Source organism: Loxodonta africana, chromosome 16, assembly GCF_030014295.1.
Source record: "Loxodonta africana isolate mLoxAfr1 chromosome 16, mLoxAfr1.hap2, whole genome shotgun sequence".
Lineage (NCBI taxonomy): Eukaryota > Metazoa > Chordata > Mammalia > Proboscidea > Elephantidae > Loxodonta > Loxodonta africana.
Genome location: NC_087357.1, coordinates 37,967,134 through 37,987,567, shown reverse-complemented (window position 1 = coordinate 37,987,567; position 20,434 = coordinate 37,967,134). Strand labels below are relative to the sequence as shown.

Below are 20,434 nucleotides of genomic sequence, written 5' to 3'. Positions count from 1 at the left end.
ATTTGTTCATTCTTTTGGCAGTCCATGGTATATTCAATATTTTTTGCCAATACCGTAATTCAAAAGGCATTGATTCTTCTTTGGTCTTCCTTATTCATTATGGAGCTTTCACACGTGTATGAGGCAATTGAAAACGCCATGGCTTGAGCAGGCGCACTTTAGTCTTCAAAGTGACATCTTTGCTTTTTAACGCTTTAAAGAGATCTTTTGCAGCAGATATGCCCAATGCAGTGTGTCTTTTGATGTCTTGACTGTTGCTTCCATGGGTGTTGATTGTGGATTCAAATAAAGTGAAATCCTTGACAACTTCAATCATTTCTCTGTTTATCACGTTGTTGCTTATTGATCCATTTGTGAGGATTGTTGTTTTCTTTATGTTGAGGTGTAATCCATATTGAAGGCTATAGTCTTTGATCTTCATCAGTAAGTGCTTCAAGCCCTCTTCACTTTCAGCAAGCAAGAATGACTTCCTCATTGCAAATACTTTTTTTCAACAACATAAATCACGACTATACACAGACTCTGAAACTTGCTCTTAAATGTCGAGTAGCTAAAGCAAATGGAGAAAAATGATGAAGTAAAACAGCTGAATGGAGGATTTCACAGGGCAGCTTGAGAAGACAAAAGTAAAGTATTATGATGACATGTGCAATGACCTGGAGATAGAAAACCAAAAGGGAAGAACACACTTAGCGTTTCTCAAGCTGAAAGAACTGAAGAAAAAATTCAAGCCTTGAGTTGCAGTACTGAAGGATTCTATGGGGAAAATATTAAATGACACAGAAAGCATCAAAAGAAAATGGAAGGAATACACACAGTCACTATATCAAAAAGAATTGGTTGACTTTCAACCATTTCAGGAGGTAACATATGATCAGGAACCAATGGTACTGAAGGAAGAAGTCCAAGCTACACTGAAGGCATTGGCAAAAAACAAGGCTCCAGAAATTGACAGAATACCAAGTGATGCAGCGCTGGAAGTGCTCACTTGTCTATGCCAAGAAATTTGGAAGACAGGTACCTGGCCAGCCGACTGGAAGAGATCCATATTTATGCCTATTCCCAAGAAAGATGACCCAATCAAATGCAGAAATTATCAAACAATATCATTAATATCACATGCAAGCAAAATTTTGCTGAAGATCATTCAAAAGTGGCTGCAGCTGTATATCGACAGGGACCTGCCAGAAATTCAAGCTGAATTTAGAAGAGGACATGGTACTAAGGATATCATTGCTGATGTCAGATGGATCCTGGCTGAAAGCAGACAATACCAGAAAGATGTTTACCTGTGTTTTGTTGACTATGCTAAGGCATTTGACTGTGTGGACCATAACAAATTATGGATAACATTGAGGATAATGGGAATTCTGGAACACTTAATTGTGCTCATGAGGAATCAGTACATGGATCAAGAGACAGTCATTCGAACAGAACAAGGGGATACTGTATGGTTTAAAGTCAGGAAATGTATGCATCAGGGTTGTATCCTTTCACTGTACCTATTCAATCTGTATGCTGAGCAAATAATCTGAGAAGCTGGACTATATGGAGAAGACCGAGGCATCAGGATTGAAGGAAGACTTATTAACAGCCTTTGTTATGCAGATGACATAACCTTGCTTGCTGAAAGCGAAGACGACTTGAAGCACTTACTGATGAAGATCAAAGACCACAGCCTTCAGTATGGATTACACCTCAACATAAAGAAAACAAAATCCTCACAACTGGATCAATAAGCAACATCATGATAAATGGAAAAAAGATTGAGGTTGTCAAGGATTTCATTTTACTTGGATCCACAGTCAACAGCCATAGAAGCAGCAGTCAAGAAATCAAAAGTTGTATTGCATTGGGCAAATCTGCTGCAAAAGACCTCGTTAAAGTGTTAAAAAGCAAAGATGTCACCCTGAGGACTAAGGTGAGCCTGACCCAAGCCCTGGTGTTTTCAATCACCTCATATGCATGCGAAAGCTGGACAATGAATAAGGAAGACTGAAGAAGAATTGACACCTTTGACTGGTGGTGTTGGCAAGGAATATTGAATATACCATGGACTGCCAAAAGAACAAATCTGTCTTGGAAAAAGTACAACCAGAATGTTCCTTAGAAACAAGGATAATGAGTCTACTTTCACATACTTTGGACATATTATCAGGAGGGATCAGTCCCTGGAGAAGGACATCATGCTTGGTAAAGTGGAGGGTCAGTGAAAAATAGGAAGGCCCTCAACCAGATGGATTGACACAGCGGCTGCAACAATGGGCTCAAGCATAGCAACAATTGTGAGGATGGCACAGGGCTAAGCAGTGTTTTGTTCTGTTATGCATAGGGTCGTTATGAGTTGGAATTGACCGGACAGCACCTAACAACAACAACAGAGATTTTTGATCTTCCATATGAACCTTAGAATTAGCTTGTCAATTTATGTTTTAAAAATCCTATCATCATTTTGATTGTGATTGCATTAATTTTACGTTAATTTGAAAGATTTTTTTTTTTAATCTTTATAAAATCTGTTTCCTAATCCAGGAATGTAGTATGTCTTCCCATTTTTTCTTATGTCTTCCACTAAAAGTTTATGTCCATCCACTCTAGATTTGGAGTTACCACAAGCTGCTCCTACCTGTACAACAGATTTCTCCTGCACATGTTTTAGGGTATGGTTTCCTCCAGTTTTACTCCTCTACAGACATTACTCTGTTTTAGACCTTCTTTGGTATACTTTATTCTCTTGATTTTATTTTTTTCTTGTTGTCCTAAGTTGTTATGTGTTTATTCTTTTATGGAGAGATATAGATGCAGATATAGGTATAGAAAGGAGTCCCTGGGTGGCACAAACGGTTAAGCACTCCGCTACTAGCTGAAAGGTTGACAGTTTCAAACCCAACCAGAGATGCCTCAGAAGACAGGTTTGGAAGTCTGTTTCTGAAAGGTCATAGCTTTGAAAATCTTATGGAGCAGTTCTACTCTGCACACACAAGGGGTCTCCATGAGTTGGAATCAACTTGACAGCAACTGACAATAACAACTTACGTGTAGATAGGGTGTATAGATGTGATGATGGCTATGAATATGGATTAAAACAGATGGATAGCTATGGGATATTGAGTGGAAGATAAGATAGATGCCTGTGCTCAATCTGCCGCCTTGATCTATTGGCATTTCTTTTTATCAATTGATGAATAGATAGCCTAGTATTTTCAAGGTATGATGTTTATTGCTTAAACAGATATTGATGGCTTTTCTCAGTTCTACCCCAAGGTGCTTATAGGAAATATATTTTGGAAGACAAGGCAGCAATACACACAAAAAAGTTATACACTTGTGCTTCTACTGTATACGCCTATACCTATGGGTGAATTGGAGTGATAAAATAGGTGGATGAAATGGATCAAAAGAGCTCTTTTCTTTGTTATAGCTGAAAGCACTGACAGATGCTACCAAACTAGCAAATGAACATTCAGGTATAAATCAGCTGACCAGAAAATCTTTACAAGATTATTATTGGCAGATAAGGTAGGTTTTGGGACATTTGTGTATTCATTAACAATTTATTAAATAACTTCTTTAGACAGAGTAATACACTTGCTATGGAAGATATAAAATAAGAAAAGGATAAGATCCCTACTCATTAAGTGATTACAGAAATGATTCAAACCTTTCAAAATATTTAAGACCCATTTTGTATAAAAATATTTTACAGAAGTACACATGAAAATAGTTTTAATATCCATTGATTAAAAAAATGTGTTGATGAAAAACTGCTATGAAGTCACTAATAGTTTTAAATTGATTTGTTTTATCCTTGAGAGTTTATATATATTTGAGAATTAGTATACACATATACATACACATATATACAAGGTATATTATTAATTCAGTCTGAACACTTAATGAGCATATGGACTTAAGCACGTTTGTGAAAACCATGATCCTCAAATTGGAAGCCATTGGCTTATAGACTATTGGGAAGAGAAGTTAGAAAAGCATGAAATTACTGGAAAAATAATTCCAGGTCAAAACATAATCATGTGCCAAGGAATCTCCAAAAACAGGAAAGTTCACTGGGAAGTACTTATTGGGTAGAAAGTTCTACTGTGCACAAAGAGTTAGTAATCTATTTATGAGAGTGATTTGATAGGTATAGAAATTCCCTGACTCTCTATGCATTAATCCAACCTGTTTTTACCGACTATCACCACTAGAGCCAACAGTTTATTTAAATTATTGGTTCCCTAGAATAACCTAGTTAAATGCACATGTGTTATTTGAGAAGGTTGACATAGCATGTGTTACATAAGGCCTGGCACATAGTGAATAATGAATAAATATTATTTGAATGAATGAATAGAAGCTATCAGCATTTACCAAACAATAAACTAATGTTATTTATAAGATTGGCTAAAATTGAAGGCAAAGAACAGACATTTGGCATAATGAACACAGAACAAGTAAACTTTGATGTAGGAAAAAGAGAGATGGGGTCCAGTGGTAAGGATGAAGGTCCAGTTATGTGTGTACGTGTGTTGGAGGAGGGGAGGAGGGTATCACCAAAGAGGCAATCGCTTTTACTAAAGCAAAAAAAAAAAAATAGATTTCCATTCAGAAAAACCTTGGAGGTGGTGTTGAAATGCTGCAAAGGGTAGTTCGTGGACATTTGAAAAACAGTGTTTCTATTAAAAAAGATGAGCAGGTAAAGTACAATTAACCAATAACACATTTGCATTTAACCAGCCTTTAATGACTGTCTACTAGGTGCCTGATAGCCACAATCACCTAGTCACCAGGAAAGAAATCAGCGAGTCATTTGCGATCCTTCTCTTTCCATCTCCTCTCATCCTTCACATCCAGGCAGTAATCAAAGCCTTTTATTATTACTATTATTATTTTTAAGTTTTCTCCCATCCTTGCCCTCCCCTCCATTCCCACTGTAAAACTATTTCAAGTGCTTATCTCTTAGCCTGACTACTCAATTAGTCTCCTAAAATGCCTGTCTTTAAACCATGTTCCACACTGAAACCAGAGTGAGTTTTCTAAAATAAAAATTCTTCAGTGGCTCCCTGTTATCTTCAAGTTCAATACCTGTAGCATGATTTATAAGGCTGTGCATAATCTGATTCCTGCTTACGTCTCCAGTCTCATATCAGGGGTCTCTGTTTTTGAATTTTATAATCCAATTCCCTAAATGAGCTATGCCCTCTAACATCTCTATAGCTTTGTTTTAATGAGTTTTGTTTCTGGAATGTTTGTTCATCCATTTTCTGCCTAGCACTTGGTCACCACATAAATTTTATTTTGTGTCATTTCTTCAGGGAGGCTTTTATATACTCACATGACGCTTCATATTTTCCTCTTTGTAACACTCATCATATTCGTAATTAATGCTTCAGTGTTTTTCCCTGCTGGCATGTTAGTTCCTAGCATCTAAAATAGCGCCTGCCACATAATAAAACAAAACAAACCCGTTGCCGTGGAGTCAATTCTGACTCATGATGACCCCAAGTGTTAGAGAGTAGAACTGCTCCATAGGGTTTTCTTGGCTGTAATTTTAACAGAAGCATATCACTAGGCCTTTCCTCCATGATATTGCTGGGTGGGTTGGAACCACCAACCTTTAGATTCTAACCCAACCCACTGCTGTCAGGTCGATTCCAAATCATAGCAGCCCTGTAGGACTGAGTTGAACTGCCCCTACGGTTTCCAAGGCTGTAAATCTTTACAGAAGCAGATTGCCGCATCTTTCTCCAGCACAGGGCTGGTGGGTTCAAACCACCGATCTTTCGGTTAGCAGCCGAGTGCTTTTAACCACTGCACCACTAGGGCTACTTACCTTTAGGTTAGTAGTCTCTATTTGCAGCACCCAAGGACCTCTAAATTGTGTAGTCCTCTATTACAACATAATATCTATAACATTTGTATTGCATTGACTAATTTACATGCTTGTTAAAGAGACCAAATCATGAATTCATTTTATGAGATTATCATATCCTTGAAATTAAAACCCAACAAGAATATAAAAAAAACAATTATAACTCAATTTCATTCATGAGCATAGACACAGACCCACTAAACAGAATTTTATTAAATAACATTTTGTGACAATGTTGGCATCATACCAGGAATGCAAAGATGATTTAATATTAGAAAATCAGTGTAATATCTCATATTAATACAGAGTGTCCGTGCAGCCATGAAACATAGAATAAGCATCTTTTTAAACAGTGTATTATTTTGATTTTCAAATAATATGCTTATTATACCTTCTGGTAAAGTACCTCCAAATTTAAAGCAATAGTTCTAATTGTTCATCTTAAAAAAAGTATAATAAAAACAATAATGTCCAGAAAGTCTAGAAATACATCAAAAATAATGTGTTTATCATATTTTTTCCTAAGTAACAGACCCATTGCTGTAAGTATAAAGGTACTTTACTTAAAAACATGTTTAAAGGCTGAAGAAAAATTGAGCATACAGAGAATTGGGCATACAAAGACTCAGAACATTTAAGCAGTTTGCCTAACGTTACAAATAAGTGGGAGAACCATGATTAAAACCAGGTTTGTCTTTAAGTTTCTTGCTGTTCTTTCCACTGTAGCTCACTTCTAGTATCACTTATTCAAAATGGCTACACCTCTTTGAGTATTTTTGTTCTGAGCTTTAGCTACAAGAGTTATAAAGGGTTCGGACGTTATATAGGGTTACACAAAATCTTGGCAATATTTCCAGGACAAACCCTTTACCCTGCAGGACGCTGAACCTTGAAGTCTAATGGGGAAGCACACATTGAATGTGTTTTTACAAGTGTGATGAGTGTTAAAAGAGGAAACATAAAGGGCTATGGTAGGGATATTTAACTATGTGGTGCGAAGGTATTCAAAGAAGGCCACATTAAGGAAGTGATATAAACTGAGTTTCGAAAGGTATATTTTTTATCTTCATGCACTTTGACTTCATAAGAATCCTTCCCCAAAACTTCCTTAGAGTGATTCAAAAGTCTCAGGTGTGGGGCTGCCACCATCCTTTCCCATCAAGCTCTACTGAAATTTTGGCGTTCTAAATCTGAACCAGACCCAAACTAGTGGCTTTGAAGCTGCCAACTGGAACTTATTAGGTGGTAAAATAGAAGTTGTGGGAGAATCAAACTGCAACAAGGCAAATACAAAAGTATTGGGAGGGGTATGTACTGCCTGATTTGAACTTTTCTGTAAACAGTGAAATACCAACCAGAAATTAAATGCTGATAGATAGCAAGCAAAATATCAAAACGTATGTGTTTCCCCATCCCCTCTCCTTCATTGTTCTCTCCTATATCCCTCTTTCTCTGGTGTCTTTTTACCTCAGGATCTTACAGAGGTGGAGTTAGCATATTTCCTTTCCAGGAGTATTTGCATTTTAGCAGGGCATGTTTTAACAGTGAAAAACCTTTAAGTCAGGAGAGAACAGTCTCTAATGATGAAATTTCAGTCTTTGTGTCAAGATGTGGGTAAAATAGAAAAAATAAATAAGGTGTGGTTTCAGAAGGGTTAGTGTAATACGTTTTTCTGGGGACATTTTTTAATTATTCATTGTTCTAATCCACCAATGTATTTTTTCATTTACCATTATCGCCGTAAATGAAAAAATACATTGGTGGATTTTTTTTTTATTATTATCGCCGTAGTAATACAAAACAGCTGTATGACTTAGAAAGGGAAAAGGACCTCTCACTACTGCATAGTATGTTACGGACTTGGAAACAGATGAAATCCCTTCGAAAACGGCAAGGGTTTACAAGCACCCCAATAAAGTTACAGTTTCAGAGGTGAGTGGCTGCTTTATTTGCTCTTATGGTGTGGCAGGGACATTTGACCTCCCCTTAACTTCACAAAGAGGAGAATCAAGATCAACAGCCCAAGGCTGATTCCTATAAGGTGGAGGTCAGACATGCCTCTTCTCTCCTCCATCTTTACCAATTCTGACGTCAGCGATCCCTCTCACGACACTCTCTACTTCTCTGCCAGGTTCGATAATTCATTGTAATGGCCACACAGAACTCAGAGACCATACACACAGTTACAGAGTTTATTAGGGAAATAACAGGTTACAATTCAGGTTCAGAAACACTCAGGATACAGTGCTTCCGTAAGGACAGCTTCTTATTCATGCCCGCAGGCAAGCCTCTCTCTGGCTCTCGGCCTCTCCCCTGCTTGGGCAGGTGTTACAAAGCTCTTTAACTCTGCCCATAAGTGCCCAGAGGCACCCCACTCCCCCAGTAAGCCTCAGCCTGAAGGCGCTCGGCTCTAGTTCTATAAGTCAGCAAACCTAGTTCTACCAAGTGCCTAGAGGTACTCTACTCCTCCAGCAAGCCTCCTGTCCAAATGCTCTCAGCTTTCTCACTCCGTGGGCTGGGAAGCCCACTGCACTGTCTCCTGCCAGGAGCTTCTCAGTGCAGGGATCCCAGGTCCAAAGGACATGCTCCACTCCTGGCTCTTCTTCCTTGGTGGTAGTGAGATTCTCTCCTCCTGCCTCTGGGATGACTCATTTTAAGTCTAGCAGGATGGCAAAACTGACCAGTGCCTACTTTAGGGTTCCATAGACCTTATTTGCATGGTTCCACCTCCACATGAGTGTTGTGAACTATATTTGCACTGTTGTTGTTAGATGCCACCGTGTTAGTTCTGAGTCATAGCAACTGTAGGTACAACAGAACAGAACAATGCCCAGTCCTGTGACATCCTCACAATTGTTGCTATGTTTGAGCCCATTGTCGCACCCACTGTGTCAATCCATCTCATCAAGGGTCTTCCTCTTTTTCACTGAAAGTGTGCCTAGCATGATGTCCCTCTCCAGGGACTGTTCCATCCTGATAACATGTCAGAAGAATGTGAGGTGTGGTCCCCCCATCCTTGCTTCCAAAGAGCAATCTGGCTCTACTTCTTCCAAGACAGATTTGTTTGTTCTTCTGGCAGTCCATGGTATATTCAATATTCTTCACCATCACCATAATTCAAAGGCATCAGTTCTTCTTCAGTTTTCTTTATTCGTTGTCCAGCTTTCACATGCATATGAGACAATTGAAAATATCATGCCTTAGGTCAGGTGCACTTTAGTCCTCAAAGTGACATCTTTGCTTTTCAACATTTTAAAGAGGCCTTTTGCAGCAAATTTGCCATAATGCAATACATCTTTTGATTTCTTGACTGCTGCTTCTGTGGGCATTGATTGTGGATCCAAGTAAAATGAAATCCATGACTTCAACATTTTTTCCTTTATCATGCTGTTGCTTATTGGTCCAGTTGTGAGGATTTTTGTTTTCTTTATGTTGAGGTGTAATCCATACTGAAGGCTGTGATCTTCGTCGGTAAGTACTTCAAGTCCTCTTCACTTTTGGCAAACAAGGTTGTATCATGTGTATATCACAGGTTGTTAATGAATCTTCCTTCAGGCCTGATGTGGCAGTCTTCTTCATATAGTCCAGCTTCTCAGAATATTTGCTCAGCATAAATATTGAAAAAGTATGGTGAATGGTTACAACCCTGACACACACCTCTTCTGATTTTAAACCATGCAGGTTCCCCTTGTTCTGTTCCAACAACTGCCTCTTGGCCTATGTACAAGTTCCACATGAGTGCAATTAAGTGTTCTGGAATTCCCATTTTTTGCAATGCTATCCATAATTTGTCATGACCCATACAGTCAAATGCCTGTGCGTAGTCAATAAAACACAGGTAAAATCTTTCTGCTGTTATGGGCTTTCAGCTAAGATCCATCTGACGTCAGCAATGGTACCCTTCCTTCCACGTCCTCTTCTGAACCTGGCTTGAATTTCTGGCAGTTTTCTGCCAGTGTACTGCTGCAACTATTTTTGAATTATCTTCAGCAAAATTTTACTTGTGTGTGATTTTAATGATACTCTGATAATTTCTGCATTCTATTGGATTACCTTTCTTTGGAATGGGCATAAATATTGATCTCTTCCAGTCAGTTGGTCAGGTAGCTGTCTTCCAAATTTCTTGACATAGATGAATGAGCACCTCCAGCGCTGCAACCCTTTGCTGAAATATGTCAATTGGTAGTCCGTCAATTCTTGGGGCCTTGTTTTTTGCCAGCGCCTTCAGTGCAGCTTGGACTTCTTCCTTCAGTACCATTGGTTTTTGATTATATACTACCTCTTGAAATTATTTACATTATTAGCAAACTATCCAATCCCCTTGGTGAACCACAATTACCTTATTTGTATAGTCCCACCTAATCACTTGGGTGGGATTTATAAGACCATGGCAAGAAAGGCCATATAAAAGCAGTCCATCGCACCTCAGAGTTTCCTGAGGAGCTGTCTATGATAACCAAGAATTCACAATAACTGAAAGAAAATCCAGAAGCGACACTACTGTATTAGTTTCTTAGGGCTGCCGTAACAAATGACCACAAACTTGATGGCTTAAAATAACAGAAATTTGTTCTGTCGCACTTGTGGGTGCCAGATGTCCAAAATCAAGGTGTCCACGGGCCCACAGTCCCTCCAAAAGCTCTAGGGGAGACTCCTTCCTTGTATCTTCTAGCTTCTAGTAGCCCCATATGTTCCTTGTGGCTTATGGCTACATAACTCCAATCTTTGCTTTCATCTTCACATGGGCTTCTCTTCTTCGTGTATCTCTTATGACACTTGTCATTGGATTTGAGCCTCACTTGAATGATCCAGGATGATCTCATCTTGAGATCCTTAACTTAATTATATCTGCAAAGAACTTTTTTCCAGATAAGATCACATTCACAGGTTCAAGAGATTACAGTGTGAACATACCTTTTTGGGGCCACCATTTTACCTACCACACAATTATTCACGATAGTCAACAGAAGACTTGTATCTTAAATATATAAGCAATTCTTACAACTTAATAAGAAGACAATCCAATTAAAAAATGGGCAAAAGATTTGAATAGATATTTCACCAAAGAAGGTATACGGATGGCAAATGAACACATGAAAAGATGTTCAACATCATGTCATGGAAGTAAGAAAATGCAAATTTAAATCCCAATGAGATACAACTACACACGTATTCCAATGGCTAAAACCCCCCACTTAGAAAAATGAAAAAAATGATAAGAAATGCAAGCAAGGATGTGGAGCAAGAGCAACTCTCATTCTGTGCTCGTGGGAATACAAAATGGTACAGCCAGTTTGGAAACAGTTTGTCGCTTTCTTATAAAGTTAAACATAGACCCAGCAATCATGTTTCTAGGTGGAACATATTTTAAGTAGTTGGATAAAGGCATAAAATATGTCTAGTGAAGGAGATAATTATAATTCAAAATTGTACTTGTTAATCACTTAAGCTGTTTGTGATCCCACAGTGAAATAGCTGGTTTCCTCCCTCCAACCCATGGCCCTGGACCTTTTGTTTTTCAAAACTGTAAAGTTGAATGTAACTTCAGGAAACTTAACAAAAGTATTTACTTCCTTGATTCTTCCTGCTACAGTGGTTTTTAACAAAAATGCTGCTGACATTTTCTAACCCTAAATATAGCATGAAACCCTTTTTTATCCCAGACTCTCAAATCCAAATTTGCTGACTTGCATCTAATCTTTTAAGCCAACCTGATATACATGCAGCATGAACAACAAAGGGGAGCCACAGATGCTGTAAGGCTACTCAGAGCAGTGGTCCTGGACCCATATTACCTGCTCCCACTGGCTCTTTTACTCACTGCTCTCAACTCCAACCCTACCCGAGGCCCTTTGCTTTTGTTCTTGACATTTAATATTCAGCTCTCTCAGTGGACTTTGGCTTAAATTCATCTGCTCAGACTACATTGAGTAGGAGACCTCTGAACTGCATCCTATAGTATCAGAGACCAGGTTGGCACCTCAGCAGGGCTAGCCTCGGCTACCCTAAATTGTGGCATTTAGGTGTTAATGAGCTAAAGTATCAATTTGGTCCATTAGAAAAGCTATATGTTTGAAGATGCTTGTGAGAACCCTGTTTCCTGGCGAAGTTTACCATTAGTGACATCAGAGCAAACCAGATCCTTATGAAACCTAACTGAATAATCTTGTAGCTAGGCCTTCAGGAAGACAATACTTATGATAAGAACACCTAGGACCTAGACATTGGGCTCAGGTTATTCTTTCTTCATATATTTGGTTTCTAGAATATTGAATTTGAGATGCCTTTGAGATAACCTAAGTATTGAGTGGTCGGCTGGATATAGGGTCTGGGCTAGAAATAAAAATGTTGATTTCTTTGGCATAGTAATGGTGATTTGAAGGCCATGGGTGTGCATGAAACTAGGGAGAGTAGAGTGGGATGAGAAGAGGGTCAAGGACTGAGTCTTGAGAAAATACTTTAAGTTGGTTGGTAGAGGAAAAGAAACCAGAGTTAAGACAAACAAACATCACTTGAAGTGTTTCACCACGGAGGCAAAGAGAATATTTTAAATAGTAGGAAGTGGTTAACAGAGTTTAATGCCTCTAAAATACCAGCTAAGTTCAGGACTAAAAATGTTAATTGGATTTTCTGAGATGGAGGTTATTGGTGATCTTAGCCAGAGCAGGTTTCGTGGAGTGATGATAGCGCAAGTGAGCTAGTAAGAGGCTGAGGATATAGCCCTGTATTTTCATTCAGGCAACAAACTCTCCTTGTCAAATGTTAGCAACATTGCTTTAAGCTTAGAGAAGCTGGCTGAGCAGTAGCTACAGACCTTGTTTCCTGCCTGCTGAACCCAAACCATAGTACTGGTAGGTAGCACAGAGAACCCAGATTCTTCCATGCTGTCTTCACTGTGTTCTCTATTAGGCGCCTGCCTTCCTGGAAGGGATTCAGATCACTGTCAAATAGGCTTTTAAAAAGGGAAAGAAAAAAAGTGCAAGCTATACAAACAGTAAAAGCCACAACATTTGGTACAATAATATTAGGACCTTTGTCATTCCTCAGAGCCTTATCATTGGCCGAGAATAGAAAGAGAGAGCTATAGACCCAAGATCGCTGCCATGTCTAGATGAAATAAAAACAAATGCACACAAAATCTTGTACATGAATGTTTTTAGCAGTATTATTCATGATAGCTAATGTCCATCAACTAATGAATGGATAAACAAAACATGGTATATCCAAACAATGAAATATTATTTGGCCACTAAAAGGAATAAAGTTCTGATACATGCTACAACGTGAACGAGCCTTGAAAGCATTATGCTAAATGGAAGAAGCTAGTCACAAAATACATATTTTATGATTCCATTCATTTGAAAATACATTAGTGGTTGCTTAAGGCTGGGAATTGGAGAGATAGTTATAGGAGAGTGATAGCTAAAGAATAAGGAGTTTCTTTTTAAGGTGATGAAAATGTTCTAAGTTTGGCTGAATGATGGTTGCACACACCTATGAATATACTAAAAACCACTGAATTGTACACTTTAAGCGGTAACTTGCATGGTATGTAAATTATATCTCAATAAAGCTGTTAAAAGAAAAAAGAAACCATTAGCAGTTGCTTTGCATTTTCCTTGATGACCACTAATCTACTTTCTGTTTCTATGGACTTGTCTATTCTGGAAATTTCTAATAAATGGAATCATGTAATACATGGCCTTTTGTGTCCTTCTATTTTTTTTTTTATCACTTAGCATCATGCTTTCAAAGTTCATCCATGTTGTAGTATGAGTTAGATCTAACACATTCCATTCTTTGGGTATACCACATAAAGTAGAGGGTCAGAGAAAGAGAGGAAGGCCCTCAGTGAGATGGATTTGATAGTGGCTGCAACAGTGGACTCAAGCATAACAACAATTTTGAGGATGACACAGGACCAGACAGTATTTCATTCTGTTGTACATAGGATCAGTATGAATCAGAACAAATTCGACAGCACCTAACAACAACGACCACATTTTATTTATTCATTCATCAGTTGATGGACATATGGATTGTTTCCACTTTCGGCTGTCGTGAGTAAGTCTACTGTAAACATTCATGTAAAGTATTTTTGTAGACATATGTTTTCATTTCTCTTAGATATATAGCCAGGAGTGGAATTGCTAGGTCATATGGTAACTCTATGCTTAACATTTGGAGGAACTATCAGACTGTTTTCCAAAGCAGCTGCAGCATTTAACATTCCCACCAGAGCAAAAAATATCTTATCAAAGAATTCCTTCTTGAAGGATTAAATTTTAAAAAAGCAAAACAAACTTTGCACTGAAAATAATAAACCCTTAAGCTATGGGAAAACTCAGCACCCAGACCAATTATTTTCTGAAAGGGTTCCAGATAACTAGGTTTTGTTGTACTACTGATAGAAGAGGAATGATAATAGCACCGACTTCATAGCCTCATTGTGAATATTAAATAAGTTAATATGAGTAATCATGGCAACTCCATGTGTACACAGTAGAACTGCATTCCATATAGTCTTAAGGGTGTGACCTTTCAGGAAACAGATGGACAGGACAAGCCTTTCCTGCTAACCTTTCAGTTAGCAGTCAAGCACCACCCAGGGACATAAATTAGAATTGATTTGACTCCATCTGACTACTGGTTAAATATGTGTAAAGTACTTAGGGCATTGCCTGTCAGTGTACTTAGTAAGTACTTTACAAGAGTAGGATATCGTTATTAGCATAACTTATGTTGTGAACTGCTTATTAGGTGTACATAAATGCCAAGTAGTAAAACCAGCTTGCCACTTAACATCACCATGGTCACCTTCCGTTTTACATGATCATGTCCTCACAGCTTTAAAAGTATGAGGCAGAAAAATGACAGGAAACATGGTGTGTGTTTATATCTCCCTATCCCGGGTTTACCTCTTCTCACCAGAGAAAAGGTTTCTTGATGCCTGTAGACAGAGCTGTAAATCCTGGTGTTAAATTGCGAGGTAGAGAGAAATCTGCAAAAACTGAGAGTGAGCAAATAGTTTCCCTTTTTGTGTAAGTTTATCATATTGATCATTTCCTTAGGATATGAAATTGTTTTTGGTAAGAGATTGGTTGTGTTTATGTATGTGTGTGTGTTGGCAAGACCTCTAACACCTTTAAAGTACCTGCATTATTTCTGCTTTAAATAAGTCTGTTTATTATTAGGATTAAAATGAATAAGTATGATGAACAAAAGCAAGAAGAACTGTCAGAAATGTCTGAGACTGAGAGGAAAACTGAAGGCAAAGGATACAAGAATGGGGAAAAAGAGGAGGTATTTATATAGGAAAATAACATTCAACTTAACTAGTTATAATATTTCATTATCTGGTAGAATAGTCTTTTTTTTTTTTTTTTTTTGTACTTTAGATGAAGATTTACAGAACAGCCTAGCTTCTCATTAAACAGTTAGTACACATATTGTTTTATGATGTTGGTTAACAACCCCATGACTTGTCAACACTCTCCCTTCTTGACCTTGGGTTCCCTGTTACCAGCTTTCCTGTCCCCTTTTGCCTTCTAGTCTTTGCCCCTGGGCTGGTGTGCCCCTTTAGTCTCATTTTGTTTTATGGGCCTGTCTAATCTTTGAATGAAGGGTGAACTTCAGGAGTGACTTCATTACGGAGCTGAAAGGGTATCTGGGGGCCATACTCTCAGGGTTTAGAAAATAGGAAGTCTTGATATTTGTAAAAGTTATCAAAAAAATGACAAATACAAGAGATAAAAATTTAATTTTAATAATAATTGTCCTAATTAATAAATGCACATTTTAAATTATATTTACTTATTTGTTTCTAGAGCCTCTCATATTTAGCTTCAGAACTTGAAGAAACAGAAATTCAAGGGATAAAGCCAGTTACCTTGATGCCGCAACTTTCTTTCACTGCAGAATTAACAAACTTATACAAATGTTTACCGTAAGCATTTTTTAAGAATTATTGCTTCATTACATATTGTCCATTAATTTTATGGGACTACCTGGGTGGCACAAGTGGTTAAGCACTTGGCTACTAGCCAAAAGGTTGGTGGTTCAAACCCGTCCAGAAGCGTCTCAGAAGGTCACAGCCTTGAAAACCCTATGAAAGCCACCATAAAAAATGAGGTTATATGGCCGTTCTTGCTTGCTAAAAAACCTCTGACTCTCATAAAAAGTATTCCCTCTCAAGAGGGCCCTCTGGACAATTTACTTCTTTGACTGTACAAACTTTATTCTTTCCCAGTTGTGAATTACTCCTAGGACATTCATGTAAAAACAAGCATTACACATATCTCCATGTCTTCATCTACTAGGCCCATGGTCTCTATCTCCCTTATGATATGGCAACTGAGTGCACTGAATTAGGTCCAACTTTTCAACATCTCTATCCCGTTAGACACTTCGTACCAATCCATCTTTGAATATTTTGAATGTATATCATTTAGCATAGTGTTGGAACATAATGGATGCCCAATAAATAGTCGTTAAATAAATGAATGGGTGGTTACATTAAAAAATTAATACAAAAGTGTAGCAGACATAGAGACACAACCATCACCATCCTTTCTCTGACCAGAGAAGTACGGCAGTGGAGCAATCTTTTATTATTTGTTCCACACCTACTTCCAAAAAGAGCCTGAGGTAATTTATTATGTATTTCAAATGTCCACATCACTATGAGAAGATATTCAATAAATGTTGGTTGAGTGAATAAATGAATGAATGGAAGACTGTCTTTAGGAGATTCGTTATACTCAACAAATCAATTTATTTCCCAAAAAAATGGTTTCCATAGAAGTTCCAGGGAAGTAACCTGGCTTGCCTTTCTGATCTTTGGGTTCAGAGAAGGAAAGGATTCCCCACTCTCCTGGAGAAAGGAGGTGCACAGTACATAAGGGGATATACAAAGCATAAGGGGATATACAAAGACCTTTAAGAGGATACAGCAAGTCTATTGTCTTAGAACGACCCACTTGAGGAAAACCTGTGTGCGCATGCATGTGTGTGTGTCTGCAAATGATTTCTGACACCAACTACCCAGAGTTAGGCCAGACTTCAGATTAAGGACACAGTCCTCCAGATTGCCAAATCTGCCCAAGACTTCATACACCAACTGCAAGTTTGAGGTCACCAGGCCACTTTCACTTTGGACCAGCTATGTACAGATTTGGGGGTGTCCGCTACCCCCTCAGTCTTGATAATTTGCTGGAATGATTGTCAGAACTCACTGAAAGTGCTATTACAGTTAAAGTTTTGTTACAGTAAAGGTTACGAATCATAAGTCGCCAAAGAGAGATATTCATAAGGTGATGTCTGGGAAGGTCCCAGATGTGAAGCTTCCATTACCTTCTCCCCATGGAGTCAGGACACATCATTCTCCGGGCACATCAACATGTGGCCATACAGAATATGGCCAATCAGGGACGTTCCCCGGAGCTTCAGTGTCCAGAATTTTTACTGAAGCTTCATTACATAGGCATGATTGATTGAGTCATTGGCCATGTGCTTGAACTCAATCTCCAATCCTTCTCCTCACTCCTCTAGTCGTTGTGAATGGCCAGCCCCTATCCTAAGCTATCTCATTAGTATTAACTAGTAGGTTTGTGGTCCTGAGGAGCTCACCATTAATAATAAAGACATGCCAATCACATGGAAAATTTCAAGGACTTAGAGGCTGTCTCCCAGGAACGGGGGATAAAGGCCCTCCCTCTCTTTGGATTAAGTTAATTCTTCACTATGCAGTGTCTTTTAAAAGTTAGAAAAGGTTTGTAAACTTTCACTTAAAGCACAATAAAAATTATAGAAAAAAAGTTAGAAAACATTTTTTAATTCTTGATTCAAACTTCTGTACTCCCATTCTTAAGTCCCTCAATTCTCTCATTATGCATCTGGAGGGTAAATGCTATAATCTTTTAAAATTATAATTCAGTCAGATAAATGTCTGAATAATTCACTGTGCTCTAATTTTAATTCTTTTTGTATTTTTGAGTAAACGTCTTTTTTAAAAAACAGAGTAGGAGAAACTTTATCTACTAGGCAAGTGTTATTTGGTTTAAAGCTACCATTTTTGCCCTCTAAAGTGATCATCTTCATTTTTAATATGCTAAATTACATTTTGCAAAGAACAATTTTACTTTTCAAGGGTCACTTAAAGGTTTATTTAATTTTTAGGCATGAACAAAAGAGGAGAGCCAAAATTCAGAAGCTTAAATATTTTATTAAAATATTTTACAATGATAAACAGGTTTCCTGTACTTCCGTATCTCCCCTACAGCTTGATTTTAAAGTCATGTTTCAGCAAATTTTCAATATTCAACTAATCTACTGGCCTGAAACAATTTGCCTGGAGGTATGCCATTGTCATTTATTTTGTATCTTATTTTATATCATATGTGGTTTTAAATTTCTTTTTTAGCTACTGTTGTATAACTAATTTCTTTTATATTAAAAGGTTGGTAGGCGAGATATTTATAATTAATATATTTATAATTAATCAATAGTCTTTTATACTGTTAAGTACAAAATTATTTGATTTGCGGGTGTACCAAGCATTCTGTTCTCTACTACAATTTTAAAATTCCTGTGAACCCTGTATGTGCAGCCTTATGGTAACTAACCAGTGAGGCAAAAGTATGTTGTTTAAAGTATAGTGAGTAGCAGTTTTTGTAACTGTTGAATGCTTTCTCCAAGTTGCCCCCAGCCCTGACTTGCTGGTTAGAGTCTCCGCTGTATTTGTTTTTCACCTTTTCTTCTTCTTTTTTTTTTTTTTTTCATCACTTTAAGAATCTGATGAAGGGACATACTCACAAGAGACCCCCTAGTTCTTGTCCAAGGACCCTACAATAAGACCCCCGCACTCAAGGAAAAGGAAAATAGGATGATGGAGAAAATTAAAAAAAAAAAATCAAACCCATTGCCATCAAGTCAATTCTGACTCATAGTGACCCTGTAGGACAGAACTGCCTCATAGGGTTTCCAAGGCTGTAATCTTTACGGAAGCAGACTGCCATATCTTTCTCCCGCAGAGTGACTAGTGGGTTTGAACTGCCAACCTTTCATTAGCAGCCAAACACTTAACCATTGTGCCACCAGAGCTCCTAGAAAAAAGTGTTGAAACCTGTTGTCGTCCAGTCGATTCTGACTCATAGGGACCCTACAGGACACAGTAGAACTGCCCCATAGGGTTTCCAAGGAGAAGCTGATGAATTCAAACTGCGGACCTGTTGGTTAGCAGCCAAACGTTTAACCACTGCGAGAAGTATTAGTGGTTAATATAGGGGTTAAACTTGAAGCTAGACATGAAAGAAAAGTTAGAAAGGAATCAAGATTTGTAGAGTGGGGGATGGGCAGTGGTGAGAGGATTATCGTTACAAACCTTTAATCAAAATTACTTTTGTGATGCCTAAAATAATTTTGTTCTATCCCTAATCAGATGCTGTGTTCATTAATGCTATCAACTTACTATTATCTTAGAATATGCCTCTGTTGACATTCCTACTTTAAAAATATGCTGATAATACTTTCCTACTATTGTATCTAAAATAGCTTATGACATAATAGGCCGACCATTTAACATTTAAAATCTGCCCATCCCAAATATGTAAATGTGTATTTTGAGTCCTTCCTCATCCCATCACTTAGCAGGTGATCCTAACAAAGTAAAAGATGAAGAGGTGAAGCAATCTAGCTAAGGATATATTATACATTAGTAGCTGCAAAAAAAAAAAAAAAAAAGTGAAATAAATCTACATACACTAGCCTAACAGTGGTTAAGAGTTTGATTGCTAACCAAAAGGTCAGCAGTTCAAATCCTTAGAAACTCTAGGGGCAGCTCTGCTCTGTCCTATTGGGTTGCTTTGAGTTGGAATCAGAATCAACTGGACGGCAACAGGTTTGGTTTGGTTTTTGGAACAAACTCTTTATATTTCTAATTTATTTCTTATCACTCCTCTTCACTCATTCTTCCCGTCATACAAATAGAACTGCTAGTCTTTTTCCATATATCCTTGCAATTTCCAACCTTGAGCTTTTCTACATTCCAATTCCTCCACGTGTGACACCCACTTTCATTCTCCATCTCAGCTACCCAGTAGTGTTGATAGCTGCCATCAGAGCAGCGTCCTGGGACACTTCATCAGGTGTAATTTTCTGCCTCACTACATTTACCATTGTCAGGATCTTGCCCCCAGCCCTGCAGTCTCAGAAATTGGATTTGACAGGCCACTGAAGATTCATCTGTATACTCAAAGCAAACTCACAAGGCTGATATATAAAATCAGAATTCTAGTTTAACATTTGAATATATTCATCCATTTATTTTCTCTTTTTAGTTAGTCAGCTTACTGATTTATAATTAGAAATTTCTCCCACAAACCTGAGTACTTGAATTTGATTAGCCACAACCCCTACAAACATTTCCACGTTAGGAATCCCTTCGTCAATGGGACCTGTGTGTTAGCTTAAATTCACTCTGACCAAGAAAGTATTGAAATAGCCAGAAAAAGCATTTGCCTCTTTGACTTACCTTTTTTTTTTTTTTTTAAATACTTTCTTGAC

General features: G+C 37.9%; 1 protein-coding gene across 1 annotated transcript in view; it reads left to right on the top strand.

Annotated features, from left to right (window-relative positions):
• CC2D2B (coiled-coil and C2 domain containing 2B) overlaps positions 1–20,434 on the top strand; it is a 113,407-nt gene that overhangs the window by 43,018 nt on the left and 49,955 nt on the right. The window contains 5 exon segments of the mRNA XM_023546893.2: positions 3,422–3,519; positions 7,664–7,804; positions 15,067–15,175; positions 15,700–15,818; positions 18,050–18,227. Coding sequence (XP_023402661.1) covers positions 3,422–3,519; positions 7,664–7,804; positions 15,067–15,175; positions 15,700–15,818; positions 18,050–18,227 — 645 coding nt within the window.